At 38.6% G+C, this 19671-nt stretch overlaps 1 protein-coding gene across 1 annotated transcript in view; it reads left to right on the top strand.

Moving 5' to 3' along the window:
- The window catches only part of LOC107662807 (O-acetyl-ADP-ribose deacetylase MACROD2-like), a 443444-nt gene that overhangs the window by 241220 nt on the left and 182553 nt on the right, over positions 1-19671 (top strand). Inside the window, exon 4 of the mRNA XM_016452921.1 lies at positions 2647-2766. Coding sequence (XP_016308407.1) covers positions 2647-2766 — 120 coding nt within the window. The remainder of the gene's footprint in view (positions 1-2646; positions 2767-19671) is intronic.

The raw sequence follows: 19671 nt of genomic DNA, 5'->3' as shown, positions 1-19671 counted from the left end.
ATTCTTCATACAGTGGACTACCACAGTAAAACTGATACAAATTTGGGACCAAAAATTATTCAGACCGAGTCTGGGAAAAAAATTGAAGTTCAGGTTTGCTTGAAGCTGGATGACAGCATGCCTAGGAGACTACAGGCTGTCATTAAGGCTAAGGGTTGCCCGACTAAGTATTGATAGTTGTGTAAATACTGTCATACTAACAGCGGTCTAATTTTTGGTTGATTGTAGTCCATACCTTTCTATCAAAGTTATCTAACATTATCAAGCTAAATTTGTTCTGACTCAGTTTAACTCTGAGTTCTTGTTATATTTTAAATTTTGGTTTGACTGTATCTATTTGATAAATGAAGTTAACCAACTAACATTATACATACTCTTTTGGTTTCTGTACCCAATATTTAAAAAATGTACAAATGCAATAAAAATATTGGTATCGGTACTCTGTATCGGCAAGTACCAAAAATAAAAGTATCGGTATCGGGCGAGTACTGGAAAAAGTGGTATCGGTGCATCCCCAGTCTGCATTATGTCTTCTTTAGAGATGTCCTATTTTAAGAGAGAGAGAGAGAAACTATTGAAATGTGTCTGTCTGTGTACACCCTGAAAGTCAGCTTGTCATTGGTGGATTGAAAAACAACTGGTGAAAACACATCAATAATTAAGTTTTTATTCATAAAGAACAGAATTATGTAATGAGAAAAGCACTCAGACTCCCTCCTCACACTCCCAGCTCTCATTTGCCGAACCACTAAAGATAGAAATCTTTGCCTGAATAATGCAAACACGCTCCTCGTTCCAGATCCTTTCTGTACACAGACTTTAGCTGAACAGATGTGTGCGGCAAAGGGCAATTTATACTTGTGACAGTCTCTGTACATTCACCATGACAGCATTAACAGTGTGTACAAAAGACATGATGTTACAATAAACAATAGATAGAAAATCATGTCTAATCGTCTATCTATCTGTCTGTCTGTCTATCTATCTATCCCACAGAGTTGACCTTGAATCATGCTACAAATACTCCCTCAAGAGCCATCAAATCTGTCTATCGTCTAATTTGTCAATCTATCGACCGACGGACTGTTCATTCCTTCATTCTCTCTGTCTTTACAATTTAACTACCCCTTTAAACTTTCCGATTGAAATGTATTTGAAAAGTACACTACTCAGATGATTTGTCTGTTTTCTCTCATTTGTCATTAGAAATTAGTTATTGTGCCAGCACAACATTAGGTCTGAATTAGCAGGATATTTCAGGCTCTTTCGTCCTTGTCCATTTGCATGTTTGTAAGCTAAGAAAAAAGATCCGACTATTATGACAGGAGGTACTTACTGTACATGCTCAGATATGCATCTTGTAGGATGTTCCTCTGCAAGTAATTTGTGATTTCAACCACAGATGTTTATAGAGAACACAGAATTCAGGAATTTACCAAATGTGTTTTTTTAATTGTATTTTTATGATGTACTGTTACATTCACGTGCACTTTAATGATTTCCCACTTAAGATAATGAAGTGATAAACTACTTAGTTTATTTGTTATTAGACGTCAGTTAATTTGTCTGCTCACTGAAAGTGAGAATGATGTGCTATGTGGAACAATAATAGCCAATCTGAACATACTTGGTGTTTAATATATAGTAATGTGCAGCATAGTTTGGACCAATCAGATTTCAGTATGAGCGGGGCTACTCAGTGTGACGCTGAAGGAATAGAAATCAAGCAGCTGACAAAATATCCTTGTGGTAACACCTTAACAAAATTCACCCGGTTTTCAACTTTAGAAATGCTGGTAACATCTGAAATGCACAGATAATAATAAAGAGCTCTCTGTAAAGCTGTATTGTTGGTTGTCTGCTGTAAAATGCTGACTGTAAAAGAAGTGAGGGCCACAATGGCAGCGTGAACAGGCCTAGAAATGCAACCTGTTTATTGTTATTAATTGCCCACTGCCACCCATATTCCAGGGCCTGGAGGAGTCAGACAGGAAGGGCTACATTATTTCTCTCTCAGACTCATGCGCAGCTTCCTTAACTCCCTTGTCATCACTGCAATGATTTAATTCCCTCAGCTTTCTCGCCTCAGACCAGCCTCACGCTGACTGACAACCAACACATTACTATGCACAGGCAGCAGGAGGGCAGCTACGAGCCGATATGAATGTATGAATAGATAGGATAAAAGGATGGAGTAATTGATTTTCTATCTGCTCTTCCATTTCATTAACTGGATAAATGTACTTGATTTTGGGCAGTTTTTTTGACTTGTTCAAATCAGCCCTTTTGTTCCATTATTGGTTCTTTTCATTGTTGGTTGACTCTTGTTTTTGTAGTGTGATAACATTGCAGAAAAATAAGCTGTTTTGTACCCAGTAGAATTGGGAATGTGTGGGTACGTTCCCATGATCTTCAGCAGTTCTATTTGTCATTCTCTTGTATGACTTGCCTTTGAAGATCTGACAGGAAGCTTTGTTTTGTTGTTTGTCATGTGGGATTTGTCCTGGTGTTAAGCAGTGTCAGAGTTTTAATTGAAAATCCATGTTATCTACAGTGGCACATATTTACATTACGAATTATACAGAGAGAGCTTTAAGTTTTTGACATTGTACAGACTTAAACTGCTCTGCTTTTTTCTTTTTCCAGATGTGATCCATACTGTCGGCCCAATCGCCAGAGGAAATGTGGGCCAGTTCCAAAGAGATGACCTCGAATCATGCTACAAATGCTCCCTCAAGCTGATGAAGGACAATACTTTGAGATCTCATATTCATTACCGTGATATATCGCATTACCGAATACCGGCACAAGTCTAGTGGTGAGTATAAAAGCCTTTAAGACAGACTTTAGAAACAGTCCACTTGAGACAGGCAGCTCTGTGACTCAGTTGATGCTTTCAAGACTGTGTTTTGAAATCTTGAAGTCGGCAAAATAACAGTTTTGAAGATGATTGCACAATGGTGGTGTTGCTGTAAGACACACTCCCTTGTCTGCACATTTATTGTCGGTTGTTGGATGGGCGCAACACAACCCATGCTGCTCCTTTCAGCAGGGCCTGAGGAAAAATTTCAGATAAAGAGACAAACAGGCAACATTTTCTGTTGGTTTCCACATGAGCTTTAGTGGTTGTGCTGTCGTGCCCCCCTTAGTGAATAACAGTTGCTCTTGTTGTTGCAGCATTAATTCTCACATTTTGTAACATGAAGCAGACCTAAAGCCAGATGTTGAACGTAATTCACACTTGGCCAATTTTTACATGATTTGTTTTGTTTTAGACACAAGTCTTTGTCTTTTGATGAAAATATTCCTTAAATTTTGTAAATATTTCATCATTTCATATTCATTGCAGAAAATTACATGATGAAATGAAAGTGAAAGTGACGTGACATGTGGCCAAGTATGGTGACCCATACTTGGAATTAGTGCTCTGCATTTAACCCATCCTAAGTGCACACACACAGCAGTGAACACACACACACCGTGAACACACACCAGGAGCAGTGGGCAGCCATTTATGCTGCGGCGCCCGGGGAGCAGTTGGGGGTTCGGTGCCTTGCTCAAGGGCACCTCAGTCGTGGTATTGAAGGTGGGAGAGAGCGCTGTACATTCACTCCCCCCACCTACAATCCCTGCCGGTACGAGACTTGAACCCGCAACCTTTGGGTTACGAGTCCGACTCTCTAACCATTAGGCCACGATGTTCATGCATGTTTCGTTTTATTTTTACATTCATTTGGCATCGTAATTTCTTTTATCTTTTTTTTTTTTTCTTATATCAATGTCATAACTCGAACTTCTGGTGAAATGACAGAATACTCTTTGATGACTAATGCCAATAATTTAGTCTGCATAAACCCCATCTCTTTCTTTCAATCTACCTCAAGCCCACATTCATCTGATCTGCTTTCATTCAATCACCAACCAATGCTTAGCATCAAGTCCATGTTGTACTTTTTCTTTATCAATAGTCCATTACACATTGCAAAGATCTATCACTACTTCCATTTCATTGTGATTTTTAATTTTAGTCAGCTTTACTCTAAAACTGAGAAGGCATAATCTTAGTAATTGAAAATAGCATTTTGATTGTCGAGAGAATGCAAAATTAAACCAAATATTCAAACATTCTTGAGTACACAATTGTACTACAGTATTTAGTGTATTTTGTATGCTTTAGCAATCCATTTAGTTATCCATTGTCCATGTTTTAGACGTTTCAGTGTGTTGTTACAGAAAGAGTGTTTTCATAGTGTGGTGTGTGATTGATCTCAAATATAATGCTTTATATGTAGTGCTTTACAGGTGTGTTCAAACAGGCCAGTCCCTAGCATTAACGCTATGGCTTAATCACAAAAAATACTGTAATTATATTCCATTACTTCTTTAGTACAGTCAATACATGTCTACATTAATACTGTAATACATTTTTTTATGAATATCCCACATTTCTGCCACAATATCATGGTGCAGTTAGTGTTACTACAGTAAATCCATGGTAAATGATGGCGATTTGTAGATTGAAAAGCCTTCTGACTGTATCATTGCGCACAGTGTTTCGTGGTTTCATATCGTGATTCAAATGAGTAGCACAGTTTCGTTATGCTTTTGCCGCATAAACATTATATCGGACATTTATCAAACTCTTGTTATCGTTTTATCAAGGAAAATTATATGGCGATAGCCCTAATCGCCTAGCCCTAATTTTGACTAATTACTGAGTTTGATCAGCTTTTTCATGTATAGTTAAGTGTCGGGGTCAATTATTGCAACTAGCTGGCAAAACATTTTCCAGTAAGTCATGGAATGAAATTGATTTTTTTATTCTTACTAAGTCATAACAAAGGCGTTAGTTTGCTTGCTAGCTTTTAAAGAACCATGCATACTGAATGTCTTATAGCCATTGAAACAGCTGGAATGGATATGGCTCATATTTTCCATATTGCAACTATATTCAGATTCTTTCTCAGCTCCGTAAATTACCAGATAACCTCAGGCTTTAAGGAAGCTGGCCAGAGACCAGCAGCTTTGGACCGGGAAGACGTGGAGTCTGATCGTGCGCTGTTCCAGCTGCTGACCCTATCTCCACCATCTGGTGCGCATGAGTTATGGATCTGCTTTAATCCATGGTGGCCACAACCAGAGGAGCCATGTGCGAGACAGACCAATCAGCTCCTCCATCCAGACCAGCATAGGCCCCTGAGAGGATCTCTCACAATTAGCCATGATGAGACTGTCTTTGCGGGACAAATCGCTAACTTCGGCACTTGATGAACCACTCTCACCGTAAGGATGGAGAGTTCTGGCATCATCATCATTACAAGGTTGGAATCGCGTGGTTAAGTTTGCACAAATTTGCTTCTGGCTGCGAGAAATGCACATGCCTGCCACGAGTGACTGGGAGTTAAATGCTAATTAGCGATTCTGTTTACTCTTGTTTTATCTTATGGCGTACACAGACCTTCACTGCTGCAGCCCACGTAGAAGGTCATGAATGAGTCTGGGGGATTTGGGATATATATTTACTCCCAAAACTTAGCCCAGAGATTCTTACAGGCCTCATTAGGTAGAACAGGAGAAGCCAGGAAAGGGGCCGTGCATCCTTCGCTCTATATTCGCTCTATTCTTTCCCTAAGCAGTGCTATTACAGTACCCGCTTTCTTACATGCACATTCCACACATGTATTTAGCTTCCCTTCTATATTTATTTATTCAATAATTCACATATTGACGTGAAACATACTCTGGTTTTACTCTAAGGCAAGGCTGGTTCGGTGGGACGTTTAGACAGCTGCTACAGATTATTGCGGACTTTCTGAGAAAACGCTGCAGCCCGTTTTTGATTGACTGATGTCTGTACGATAAGTTTTGCTAGCCGTCATGCTCGAGTGCTTTTTTAGTGTATGCTCACATTTAGCATTAGTCGCATACAGTGAAATTATGGAATTTCCCCTGTTTTTATGGTCTATGTCAGCGGCTGATTTATAGCAGAGGTTTCAGACCACTTGCCTGGTAGATTAGTGCTAAACTCATTGGAGAATCTGTAACTTAGAGAAGCAGAGTAGTGGATGTTTCTAGAAAAGGAACAGTTCGCCTAGTGGGATGCCATAGAATGGCAAGGGGATTTGACACATGGGGAAAAAAATGGAAAAACTGTTCAGAAAAAAAAAAACAAAAAAAATGTGCAACAAAAGATGGGAATTGGATGAGCTCTTGAGCTAATCCTTGCTCTTGAGAGCCCAAAGACAGCCCCTGAGGAGAGAGAGATCTGAACATGTGCTGCGCAGACAAATTCCCCTTGATTATGTCAAGCGATAGGGACCCGTGAACATATTTTTAGACAGGAGGAATCCAGTGCTGAATTACATGGTTACATGAGTGCACTGCAAACATGAGTTAACTGCAAAAAGCATCTTAACATGTTTTTTTTGTGAATTACAGTGAAACTCTACTGTTATTATTAGTAGTAGTAGCAGTAGAAGTAGTGATTTCTTTTTTATTAAATTAATTACTTTTAATAAAAAAAGTTATTATTATTCTTTTGTTTTAATTAATTTATTTTTAATACATTAATTTGTTATTTGTTTATTTATTTATTTATTTATTTATTTTTCAGTTTTACAGTAGTAATGATTTGTTTCTGAGCACCATATGCTGGCCTTGCAATTAAAATGCCTTGCTTTTGTTTTCTTTGTCATTATTCTTATCATTTATACCATTATCACCTTGAATATCTTTAGACAGGTGTGTTATCTACAGGAAAGGTTAGAAGGTAAGCAGTGATGCGCTTGTCGCTTGCCAACAAAAACTCCTGCAGATTGGGATGAATAATGTTTTACTGGAAGAGATAACTTAGGGCACATTAGTTTAGCATGACACCTGTGTTTGCTCCGTGAAGCTGAATAAAGGATGAGCTTCATCTTCAGAAATGACAAGCTCTCACAGCCAAGATGCTTAACCTCCAGAATGCAGTTTAACGCTTCTTGGACCAGGAGCAAGAGATGGAGGACTCTCACTCTTCATCTCTGTCGGGTGTTGCCGTTTCTGCTCTGTTCCACATTAATGCTGGGAAAGATCCCGAGTAAACCGGAGTGAGGGTTTGAGAGCAAAGATGAGTTTGATTTTAACTTAAACATTTCTGTGTTATTGATCTATTACTTTAGCATTATTTGTATAGTATTTATTAATATTTTGAATTAGCTTTTATTATTATATTTTAAGTTTTCATTTTAAATTGTAAGTTTTAGTTATTTTATGTGGTTTTGTCATTTTTATTAGTTTTTTTTTTTTTTTTCAGTTTTAATTTTAGTATTTCAACATAACTTATTTTGTTTCAGTGAACTACCAATGGTCTACACTGGATGCGGCATGACACGACATGACAAATCCCCGACAGAAAACTGCTGCTGCATTTTATTTATGACGTATTGACAAAAATTTCGAATGATTTTTAACGGTCGCTTTGTCGCATCCAGTGTACTAGACAGACTTTAGCTGTTGCGGCGCAGACACGGTGTTACTCACCTATCGAGAAGAAACAAAGCAACCTCGGCATCCGATCGCAGGCCTTCCGCTCCTTGAGTTCTCTCCAGCGCTGGAAAGCTGATCCGATATTTACACGGGTCCTACTTCTTGCCTTAAGCCTTCTTTTGTTCCGCAGACATTTTCCTCTTTAGTTTTTTTATCCACCATCTCTATCTTTCTGTCGCTCGGCTCGGCTAATGTCCGTCCTGTGCACTGAATGCTCTCTCCTCCACATCATGAGTAGACACGCCCCTTACTGCTGATTGGCTACAAGTTTGTTTTGCTACTCGGCCTGAATCAGTTTTCTAAAGCGTTTTTGAAAAATCGCTTACCCCACCTTTAAAATAAAGTGTTACCAAAATTACTAATTAATTTCTTTGAATTTCAGTTCTTTTTGATTTACTAACTTCATCAAACCAGACTCAAACCATACCTATATAGAATGCAGATCTCTTATTATTCTACTTTTGTGTTTTAAGAGGAGTGAGCTGGTGTGTGTCTGTGAGAGAATGTTATTAAAAACCAGCATATCCGGTCACACGGCTCCCATGTAAACCCCGGATACACACTCCCACTCCTGTGCTCGGCTCGTTTTTGCGACCGAGTGAGCAATCTGTCACGTTCCCCTGGAGCCCCGTTGGAGCCACGTGTGTCCACGGCCTGGTCTGAGGACATCAGCAGAGCTAACCGCACAGCATGGGGAATAGTGGGAACTGTGGTTCTGGCGAAGTGCATTTACCATGCACCCATGAAGCCACAAAATGCTCTACGGCGCTGAGAACCGATAATTTACACTGGCCCTTGTCTCGATCGGCTGGCTAGAAAAAAAAAAAAATGCCGCCGCAGAGGCCTCTGCTTATGTGCACTGTTTGCGGTAGTTGCTCATATGGGCGGTGCTGTGGTAAAATGAAGGGGACGGGTGAGTACAGATTGCAAAATCAGTCAAGATAATAAAACTGTCTGAACGGCCTGGATGGGAGGAGTCTTGCTCTAGTGCTCTGTCAATATGTATGAGGGCCAAGAGACATTAAATGCACGACACTTGCTGGGGTATTTTGGGACAGTGAGAGCTTGGGAAAGCAGTAGAGGTTTTTTGTAACATTGTTAATGAGAGAAGACGTTATAACAGTTGTGAAGAACAGAAAGAGAATAGAACCACATAGCAGACAGTGTTGCTGATAAAGCATTCACACTTTGTGATTAAGCAGGGTGTTAATTGTCAGATTTTTTTTTAAAGTCTGAAGCACCTTAATCACTGATGGAAGAATGAAAAAAAAGTTTAAAAGTTTGGGGTTGGTAAGGTTTTAAATGTTTTTGAATAAAGGCTGTAGCGTCTGGACCAATCAGACACCATTTTTCATTTGATTTAACAGCTGATTCGCTACAAGGCTCTTATGCTCACCAAGGCTGCATTTATTTGATCAAAATAAAGTAAAAACTGCTTTGCAATAAAAAAAAAGTAAAATAATTTTTTTAATCAAAAAAGTTGTGACTTTCCTCATAACAATAATTATTATTATTAAAAAATAAACTAATTAGTATTTAAAATAATTATTATTTATAATATTATTTATGTAAATCTTGGATTTATTTATTTATTTACCCCCCATCTTGGTGTTTTATGTGCCAAAATTTGCCAAATCTGTTTATATGGATATTGGGATCTTTTCATGTAGTGTGTGTTCTCTTTTTTTATATACATTGAATTGTAGCAAAGATAGTTGTGCATATATTTGCATGTATAGCAATTCAATAGTCGACCCCTCATAGAGCAGCTCATCTCCATACGGGCTTATTGAAAGCCTGAAGCAACTTTAGGTGGATGGGTCTCTTGTCTTCATTAGCCATGCCAGCCTATTTTCATTCCCCTCCTGTAAAAACAGCCAGTCACAGTGAGGACAATGCCATCTGGTAGCCATTCCCCACTCCAAGGCGATTAGTTTTTCCCCAAACTCACACTCAAAACTCAAACATACCCTCCGGTCCTGACCTTTTACAAAGAGAAATAACTATGTTTACCCAAAACATCATCATCGTCTCATTTTGCATTGATTCTTTTGTCTGTTTTTGCTCATTATATGACATTTATGTGAGTTATTAAATTTCCAACCCTCTTATTTTTCTTTAAAGAACAAAACCACCATACTAAAATGGTCTGATATTAAAATTTCTGGGAAATAAGTGAGATACAAAACAATGAGGGTTTTTCCCCTTACATTTGGCCCATTATGAATATCTGATATACCTCAAACGTCTTTGTTGCACAGCTAATAGTCCCATGAGTAACGGACCTCCTCCAGGTTCTAAATCCACAGGGAACCATGAGTAGGTACTTTCCGCAGTGCTACATCATTGAGATATTTTGGTAAATACGCATTAAACAAAGTCCTGGGCGGTCTACTATCATTTTGTAAGGGATAAAGAACCAGGCAGCATTTAGCGGCCTCTCTTCTCCTAGACAGATGTGTAATCATAGCACTTGCTTACTTTTAGATTGTCTCGAAACCACAAATTGTTGCTTGAAATACTGAAAGCCCAGCAGAATGATTGATTGATGGTGTTGTGCGGTGAGATTGAATGTCCAGATTTAGATAGTTTCAAAGTTTCCATTGGCTCTGTGTTGTAAGATGTGATTTTTTGGCCTCCAATCCCACATTGGAGGTGTGACCATTTTATTTAATGTAGCATTATGCTTGTATTGTCCATGAAAAGAGAACATAGGTGGGAGATGGGAACCCCTCAGCTTATTTTCTTATGTATTTAGGGTCAAGAGAGACTTTACACATTGTCCCGGAGAAAAAAAGGCTTTGTTTAATCTTAAAGGAATTCTGTCATCATTTACTCACCATTATGTTGTTCCAAACTTGTATGACTTTTGATAAATGTCTTGATAAACAATTTACTGTTTAACTGTTTTTGTCCATATGAAAGTCAGTGGGGTCCAAAACAACATTAGACCCCACTGACTTTCATTGGAGATATTTTTCAAAATGTCTTTTTGACATGGAATGACACGAGGGTGAGTAAACAATGACAGAATTTAAATTTTTGGATGATCACTTTAAACCGGCACTGCTAAACGGTGGGCCGACCACATTATGGGGCTAATGCTAAAGCGATCACAGGTGATGACTGGTCACTCCTTCATTTAACTCAAAGGCTGAATTCTAATGCAGTGTGACTGGATCAAGGCTATTATACTCTTGAACGAGTGCACCGCGATAAGAGAGCTAATTCTTTGATGCGATCGTCTGAGGATAGAGAATCAATCGCAGTATTATCACCTTCACTGTTTGGGAGCAATTTCTGACACCATCTCATTTACATGGTGTTTAATCGATGCATTTCAAGGGGCATGCATAATTAATAACCCTGTGCAATGCATGAGGTAATTAATAATTGAACTGATTGATTGTACTCAGCACTGTACCTAAGCGCCTGTGGTGATGTTTTATTGCATGAACATGTCCAGTCATGTTCCAGCTTATTCTAACAAACAGCAACAGAAATCTCATGAAAACTATATTATAAATATATACAAATGCAGGAATGGACCCCTAAAGAGTTTTATCACAGCACTTAAAACCATTGTGCCGCTTCATTATTTATGCATTTAAATGTTCACATGTAAAACCACCACCCCATCCGCTTTTGCTTTCAGGGATTCAGCTCCCCGAGTGATTAATTAATGTACATTTATGTGCTTAACGGATCGCACAGCGACTTTCTGTCCAGCCCTTTCCCCCCTTTTGCTCATAAATTATTGTCACTGTACATAAGTGGCACCGGCTTTGTTGCTGGAATAGCTGCGAGTGGCATAAAGCTTTTATTGTGGGTGTGTGCGGGCAGCTCGTAAGACCGCTAAGCAAACCGCAATAAAAACTTGACAGTATTGAAGGGTTTATGGGTAGATCCATATAAAGTCTGTGTTTTTTTTCTTCCGTGTCCGCTGATCGAATTTTAATGCTCCTTTACTGGAACACTGGCGGTTTCTTTTGCTCGCGCGTGCTGGGATATTGAACTGTGCAATGAGCTATGATAAGCGAAATTATAACTTTTTTAATTTCATTATTTTGCTCACACTGCTCACTACATTGCGGTAAACTTAATCAGGAGAGCATGAGGCACAGCCTGCCGCTTTGTTTCCCATAAGCCATATGCGTGAAGATGAGAGCTTTGGTAATGAGCAGCAGATTTGAATGATGATGTAAAATTACTCGGCTGCAGGACCTTTTTATCTCAGAACGCTCTCGTGTTTATGGTTTTAATATCCGTGCTTTCCCGAGCAGCTGTAATGGCGACGCCGTGCTCTCCACCGGAGTCAGTGGCGGAGCGCAAAACACCCCCCTCCAGACTTCTGTGGCCAAGTTTGTTCCCTCTGCCCTACATAAAAACACCTGCATGCATCTAAAAGGTTAATTAGAGTGAAGCTTTAAAAAGGTCACGGTGTCACTTAGTGTTGTCTTTGCTATTTATCTGATCCAGAAACACAGCCAACAGTAAGCCAATTAGCTCCAATTAGGGCTGTGGCGTTCGGGTTGCCTCGCACGTATTCATGAAGAGTTCGTCTGTAAATTCCATAGTCACCCTTGCACTGAAAGTGACAAATTTATGAAATTGCAAAGTGGGGCACGGAGGAATCGGTGCATCCCTTGACATTTCACCCCAACTATCCAGGAGCCGTAGTCAGGCTTGGTGTTGGCCTGAAATATGGAGGTATGTAAAATGTGACATTTTACTCCAGCGGTCTAATCAAGGCTGATGAAGGGGCATAGTGGGGGAAATAAAGCATGTAAGCCAGCATGCGGGGTGTGGCTAACTGATTACGAGCCTCAGGGAGCCATCTGTGACTGTGTACCATTATCTTTCTTCCTTTTGGAGGTAATTTTAGAATATGTGGGGGGGGAAACTGGCACTGAGCTATGTGCGACAAAAGTGAAACAAAAGTTTGAATCAGAAAAGTTTATGCCAGTGGACTTTCTTCACCTTAATGCACTGTGCTAGGCTTTGATATGTGGTATCTGTCAGCTTGTCGAGTGAATTCTCAAAGGAGTAAACTTTTGGGATCATCTAGTGAATTTCAGTTGTTTGTATCCCTCTGCCACACCACAATAGAATCGACAGCCAAGAGGTTGTCAGTGGAAAATGTTGATTAAACAGATGTTGGTCTCAGTGGCTCCGTGGGAATTGAGAATTCCACAATGAGTGGATATTAATTAGACATTACTAAAGGTGGGTTTCACATTCTCAAGCAAAACAAGAGACTTAATTTCCTTTGTGTTTCACAGTGACACATGGCAGGAGAAAGAATTCTGCATGCCAAAGCGATTCCCTATGGTTCGTATAGATGCAGAGATAACACTTAAGAATCAGTGTTTTGGATGACAGACCACATCACATGTGGTTGTGCTGAATAATGGGAGGCTTTTTATTAAACATATTTTGAACAGAGTTTAATTCAACAATTCATAGGTAAAGTTAGTTTGGAAAGGATTTCATTGTTTCCTGTAAGTTTGGGGAATACAGTGACTCCACGTGTTGATCACTTAATTCACACTTATACATTTATCATGTCATGTCATGGCTTTGTAAAACAAAACATAAAACCAAATGTTTGTATTTATTCATATATTTATTTATTTGAAGAAAGAGTGCATGCTGGCAAAACAGTAAATAAACATGTTGTTTGTTAGGTTGCTAACCATAAAACCATAGATACAATGTTCAAAAATAAGATAAAGGATATTATGCATTAGATGTTTTGTTTCTTGTTTTTGTTTTCACTAAGCCTGGTGCAAACTGTGATGTTTTTTTTTCTTTATTTTCCTTTTAGATAATAGTATCCTTTAAAATTTTTGCTTGTCACATTACACAATTTTACCCCATTGTGACTTTGCACTGACATTTATTTCAGATTGTAAGAAATTCTGTACATCTCAGGACTTCAGATATCTGTTGCATATAAACCAGTAATAAGATGTTTAACTAAACATTTAAACCTGTCTTTATCTCTCGCACATGTAGGCCATTGTATCAAAAGTGATGCTTCAGGACTGCAACCCAAAATGGGTTCAAAGACTTCAACTGAGGCTGACATTCATCATAAATGCAGTTAATTGGCTTTCAGTGAGCATGTCAAAATAGGCAATCTAAGACTGAAGATTTTGCCCTAGAACAAAAATGTAATCTTTTACGATTTGTTAAATTGCTGGCCTAAATCAGATAGTGTGCACCACCAGGCTTCTGAACTGCACTCTTAAAAATAAAGGTGCTTCACGATGCCATAGAAGAACCTTTTTGTCTAAATGGTTCCATAAAGAACCTTTAACATCTGAAGAACCTTTCTGTTTCACAAAAGGTTCTTTGTGGCGAAAGAAGGTTCTTCAGATTATAAAAAGGTAAGAAAGAGATGGTTCTTTAAAGAACCTTTGACTAAATGGTTCTTTGTGGAACCAAAAAGGGTTCTTCTATGGCATCGCTTGAAGAACCTTTTGAAGCACCTTTATTTTTAAGAGTGTGACTGCCATTGAAATGCACAACCACAGAGTATAAAACCCTAAGGAACCCTGTCTTAAAAGAGGGAGGGATCATTATTTATCAGAGCCCTGGTGAGAGAGGACCATGTTTCATTCATTAGAGACATTTGGTCCTGAGATATATGAAGGTCTAACACCTCCTGACAGCTTTCATCCCATGAGTGAGGTAGATTCACCCAGCTGCGAAAAGTGCAAGAAATCGCCTAATCAGTTTGTGCAGCCAGAGTTCCATCTTGCCGTCGTTATTACGGCCGTCGGTGTTGATTGCAGTGTGAGAGGATGGTGTGAGGTGCAAGAGGTGGTCTGTCCCTGGTGATTGTTTTAACAGATTGGTTTTCCTGTGGAAGTGGCGAGGTGGTCAGGATGAGTTCTTGTTTACATCATTACAGTTAATTAACAGGCAGAAGTAGAGCAGCGGGGAGCAGATGCTGGTGGGGCCGGACCCAACTGACACGTATAGGTGCATGCGTGGGTTTTTTTTCCGCAGCGGTGGCCGTCAGAGTTGCTCACCTCCACAAGTCATGAGTCCAGATCAGCTGCAGAGAGTCTGTCTAGATCTGAATGATTTGATTAGATAATCAGAGCGCCGTCAAGCATGCGAAAACCTATCTTTGTCTCATACCCGTCTCCTAATTCTTCCCTCCCAGTTATACTCTCATCATTACACTTCAATGCAGCTACGCATGGGGGCATTTTCAATTTAATGCTCGCAGATGGATATTTTAATTATTATTGAATCAACCGTAATGGGGCCTACGAATCTGTGCGTTCTTTATAACGCATTTAATTAAAGTTGCAGGGCGTGACATGGAACACTACACCATCACTGCATCAGACAACTGCTCGACAAGTAATGAAGGAAAAAGCAGCCAATTATCTCACACCAACAAATAAAAGCTTTAGTACTTGCTTGATCCTGTACATGAAATTAATGACTTCCTGTTTTTCATACTTTTTCAATGGAGTTGAATAACGTTTTGCTCGTATCTGTATTTTAAAGCAGAGGTTCCCAACCACCGGGTCGCGACCCAGTACCGGTCCGTGGAAGAGTTGATGCCGGGTCGCAAGAACGTTCTGTGAAAAATGTGTATAGATATGACACTGTTATTTATTGCGCGTTAATGATTGTTCTAATTATTCTGTGTTTTCGTTTGTTGTATGCGATTGCTATGGAGTAGCAATTTGACGATTTCATGTAAATTAAATGTTCAATTAGTAAATGAATGATTGTTCAGATCTGTCATATATATATTAGGGGTTAAAATGATCGCAGTTGATCCGTGATACGTACGGACCAGGCCCCACAGTTCGGCACGCATGTGATTCGCAATTTACAAGTTTTAAACCACAAGAAGAATAAGCGAAAGAGAACTCGATTCGTTACTCACGTGCTGTTTTCGGTGTGAACAGCAGCCGCGCACACCTGAAGCACACACACGCATTGAGATGTGTTTCAGACAGCGCAGGAATACCGAGTTGATTCCTCTTTCACGTCTCCTTATGTTTGAGATACACACAAAATTGTCAAAAAACTCTTCTCGGCATTCTCATTCTCTGTGCTCATTCTCTTCCGTGACTCAAAAAACACAATATGATCCGTTGAACCACTAATATATAATACAAAATATAACCGGTCCGTGGTGTAAAAAATGTTGGAGACCCCTGTTTTAAAGGAATTATCACAGTTTCCAGAAAATTGTAAAACAACTGGTCAATGGTCAACCTCAGTTTCACAATCTCTATTATTATCATTAGTAGTAGCAGTAGTATTTTATTTTATTTTATTTTATTTTTTTATTTGTGAAACAATTACTTAATGATCAAATCTGTTTCATGTTATTAGTAGTAGTAGTAGTAATGTTAATAATATAATTAATAGTTTATATACATGTGTGTGAAACGATTAGTCAAACTTTTTCTTTTTAATATTATTAATAATAATTATATATTTATTAAGTAATCATTATTTTAAAATGGAAATTTTACATTAATATATACAACAGCAGTCAAAAATTTGAGCACACTTGGGTGAAACCAAGTTCCTCGTGATCTTTGATCTATATGCATGTTGTTAAATCGATTAAAAAATATATGTATATATATTTTGTAAAATTTGATGACTTAACTATTATTCTGAATGTGCTCGTTATTTGTTATAATAACGAAGAATAAGCATGTGTGTCTAAACTTTTAACTGGTAGTGTCCATTTAAAGGTTGATTATCGTTGTCGACACACCTGTGAACTTTCTACCTGTGAGTGTCATCCACGCTAGCACTTTTTGTATGAAAACAGGTGTCCGTGGTATATTTGCACCTCCAGACTCACACAGATTGCTTTCCCGCAGAGCTGCTAAAGGCCTCAGTGGTTGCCTCACATCCTGTGACATCGCTCTCCATATGCACATTCATTTATGCCTACGACAGCCGCTGACTCGTAGAAAGGAGGGGAAAAATGCACCGGCACATCTTATTAGATTTCCTTTGTAGTCCAGATACCCAGTGTTGGACATATTTAATAACCCTCAGCTAATTATAACTGCTTGTTATAGTTTTGAGCAAATTATTTTCTGGAGGGTAATGCTGACAGGTGTGCTGAGTGATTTCTATGGCTTGCTGCCATTATCGGTAGTGTTGACAGAAATGTGGACAGAGGAATGGGGTCTTGGAGTTTTGCGGAGGGGAGAAATAACCTGGTCTTTGTTCAGTGCTTGAGAGACACAGGAGCGATAAAGTACCTCAGCTTTTGTTTTTTGTTGATTGTGCAATGATGTACCAAATTAGGTTTAATCACGTTACAAGGTTTTTATCATGTAACTGACATTTACCCCTCAACAGTTTTCCCTTGATATGGTATCTCAACGCATTTGAGCATCGCATGGAAAAAATACAAATAAAAATTTGCCATATGGCTAGATTACTTAGCATTGACGCTTTTTTTCCGCTAGCAACATGTTGAACACATTTCCAAAAATAATGTCAATATTGATATCATTTTTATATCTAATTTTAAATAGTGCAGGGTTTTTCTTTTCTCTGTAAGAGGCAGGAGGATCTCTCATATTTCGGTGCCTTGCTGTATGTACTGTAGCTTTTGTGTATTGAAAACAAAGCCCTTCTTTGAAACCAAACAAAATCATTTTATTTAAATTGGATTTGCACATACTATATAAAGACTTTCTGCAAATTATACATGTATGGTGAATGTTAACTCTGTACACACAGCTTGTATTTGTTCATGTTTGTCAATTCTCCCATAGACATCAGTGCTACTTTTGTGTTTACTGCTTTTTCCCTCCAGACAGAGAGACTGAACGCTTTCATTTCGAAGTGATGTTTACACCCGTAATTCTTTAATCACACCCGCCATCCCAGCACATCACCAGGTTTAGTGGCATTACCATCTCTCAAGGTCACTTCTAACGATTAGGTCTTCACTATGCCTGCACACCATTGATTGTCTTGCAGCTTCAGTCAGGCACAAAACAAGGTCTGCTCTCACATTCATGAGGGAGCCTTGTTACATCTCAGCCGCATTTATGAGAGACGCGGCGAACCCTAATGCAGAAGATGAAGGTAGATCAGCCCTATATACAACCATGAATACCAAGAGAGGCACCACAATCCATCCTCATATATCGCTTGTGTATTCATAGAATAGATTTCATAGCTTTAACTTGGTTTTCACTGGCCATGCATAGGGATTAGTTTTCCTTAAGTTTAATGTGACAAAGGAAAAGGTTGCCTAAAAATGAAAGTTCTTTGGTTATTTGCTCACCCTCATGTTATTTCAGTCCTGTATGACTTTCTTTGCTCTGTGGGACAAAAAGGGACATTTTTGAAGAATAGGCTGTCAAGCTCCAAAAAGCACCATAAATGTGTTGTAAAAGTGCTCCATATGACTCATGCAGTGTTGGGGAAGCTACTTTGAAACTCTATGGCAAGTTACAAGCTATGCATTATTTGCAATAGTTCAGACTAGTATTTAAACTACAATCAAGCCTACCCTCATGAAAATATACAAACAAAAAATATAAAACTCTGTTAGAGGGGTCTCTTGTCAGCATCTTTTAAATTCTATATTTTTCAGACTACATGATTCAGCAGACAACAGTATTTAAAGAAAGGGTTTTTTTCTTTAAAACTTAGAACATTCAAAACAACAGCATTTATTTGAAATACAGTATAAATTATAAATGTCTTAATTGTCACTATTGATCAATTTAATGCAGCTTTGCTAAATAATAATATTAATTTCTTACCAAAAAAAAAAATCTTATTAACCCCAAACTTTTGAATGGTTGTTTAAAATTTGCACTAATAAGTAAACAACACCCTAATTTTAATTTATAACTCAATTGAAAACATAGTGATATATAACAGTATTTAACTGTTTCTACAAATAAATAAATCACTGTCTCTCACATGTCTGCCGCTGACGTCAAAACCTGCTTGATGCATCAAACAGCACTTTGTTTGACTTGAGAGCTACAGCAGAGGTCAGGATGTTCAGCGAAAGAGAGCAGCATGACCAACATAGCCACTTTTGGACTGTATGTGAATCACAGATGAAGTCATTGTAAAAATTGTGACCACTCGAGAGCCCGTCTTTCTTTTTTTAGGTTGATCTGGCCTCTAAGATGGTTGTAATGTTATATTTATGTCCTCTATCACCATAGCTCACTCATAAAATGGTGAGCCGTGTACCAGTTATTTATCATGTAATGAGATTATAATATGTGACATTGAGCTCAGAATAGATCCGAGATTATAGATATTGGTCGTTTTTGGCTCTGTGCTCGTTAACAGACTGACAGCCCTTGAAGTGAATCCGTGCTCCTGCTCTTTAGAGGTAATTAAAAATTATATGGCACATTTCCATTAATCTATCATCTAGTTCCCTGCTGATGAGTTCTTGGTGTAGTTTGACAGGTTTTACCATTTGTCTCGCTTTAAGACGGTGACCTGATATTGTTAATGTAAATGTCTCCTGTACGTTGTTTGGTCCTTTTTAAGCACACCTTGAAGTGAGGATTCACATCACTCTTGTCTGTTCACACAGAATAAATTTGTTGCATAATTTTTTCTAATTAGTAAGACAAGTACACAAAACACAATGTACAATGTTCCCTCTTCAAAGGGAAGGTCATTTTCCGTGTTGAGTTTCTAGTATGTGCAGATCACAGCATAGAGACGTCCGTGACATATTTCTATAGTAAAACCTGTGATCTATGAAGCGTAAAACCATCAAATGTCACAATGGTTATATTAGCTTATAAATGTGGCCAGGAAGTCTTGCAGACATACAGGCATACTTACTTCATGTACTGCTTGTAATAAATGAGCTGAACGTTGCAGGCCGTTCTCTGCGTGCCATTGAGTCCGTGTCTGTGGTGTCACATGGCCTTCTGGGATACACCATTTGTGCTTTCCTTACCTAATGAGGCTGAGGCAAGTGCATTCAGACAGCGAGGTGTTGATTTGCCCTCAGTTTTGCTTCTTTTAATTTATGTATTTATTTGCAATTTAAATGTAGTAACCTTGGTGCTGAAGCTAATGTACTGAATAAGCGGAAAGAGAAATTGTGAAAGAGAATAGCCCTCTATTAATATATAT

Source organism: Sinocyclocheilus anshuiensis, unplaced genomic scaffold (assembly GCF_001515605.1).
Source record: "Sinocyclocheilus anshuiensis isolate Anshui unplaced genomic scaffold, SAMN03320099.WGS_v1.1 scaffold1164, whole genome shotgun sequence".
NCBI classification, from domain to species: domain Eukaryota; kingdom Metazoa; phylum Chordata; class Actinopteri; order Cypriniformes; family Cyprinidae; genus Sinocyclocheilus; species Sinocyclocheilus anshuiensis.
The sequence above is the reverse complement of the archived record's forward strand: the minus strand, read 5'-3'. Positions and strand labels throughout refer to the sequence as shown.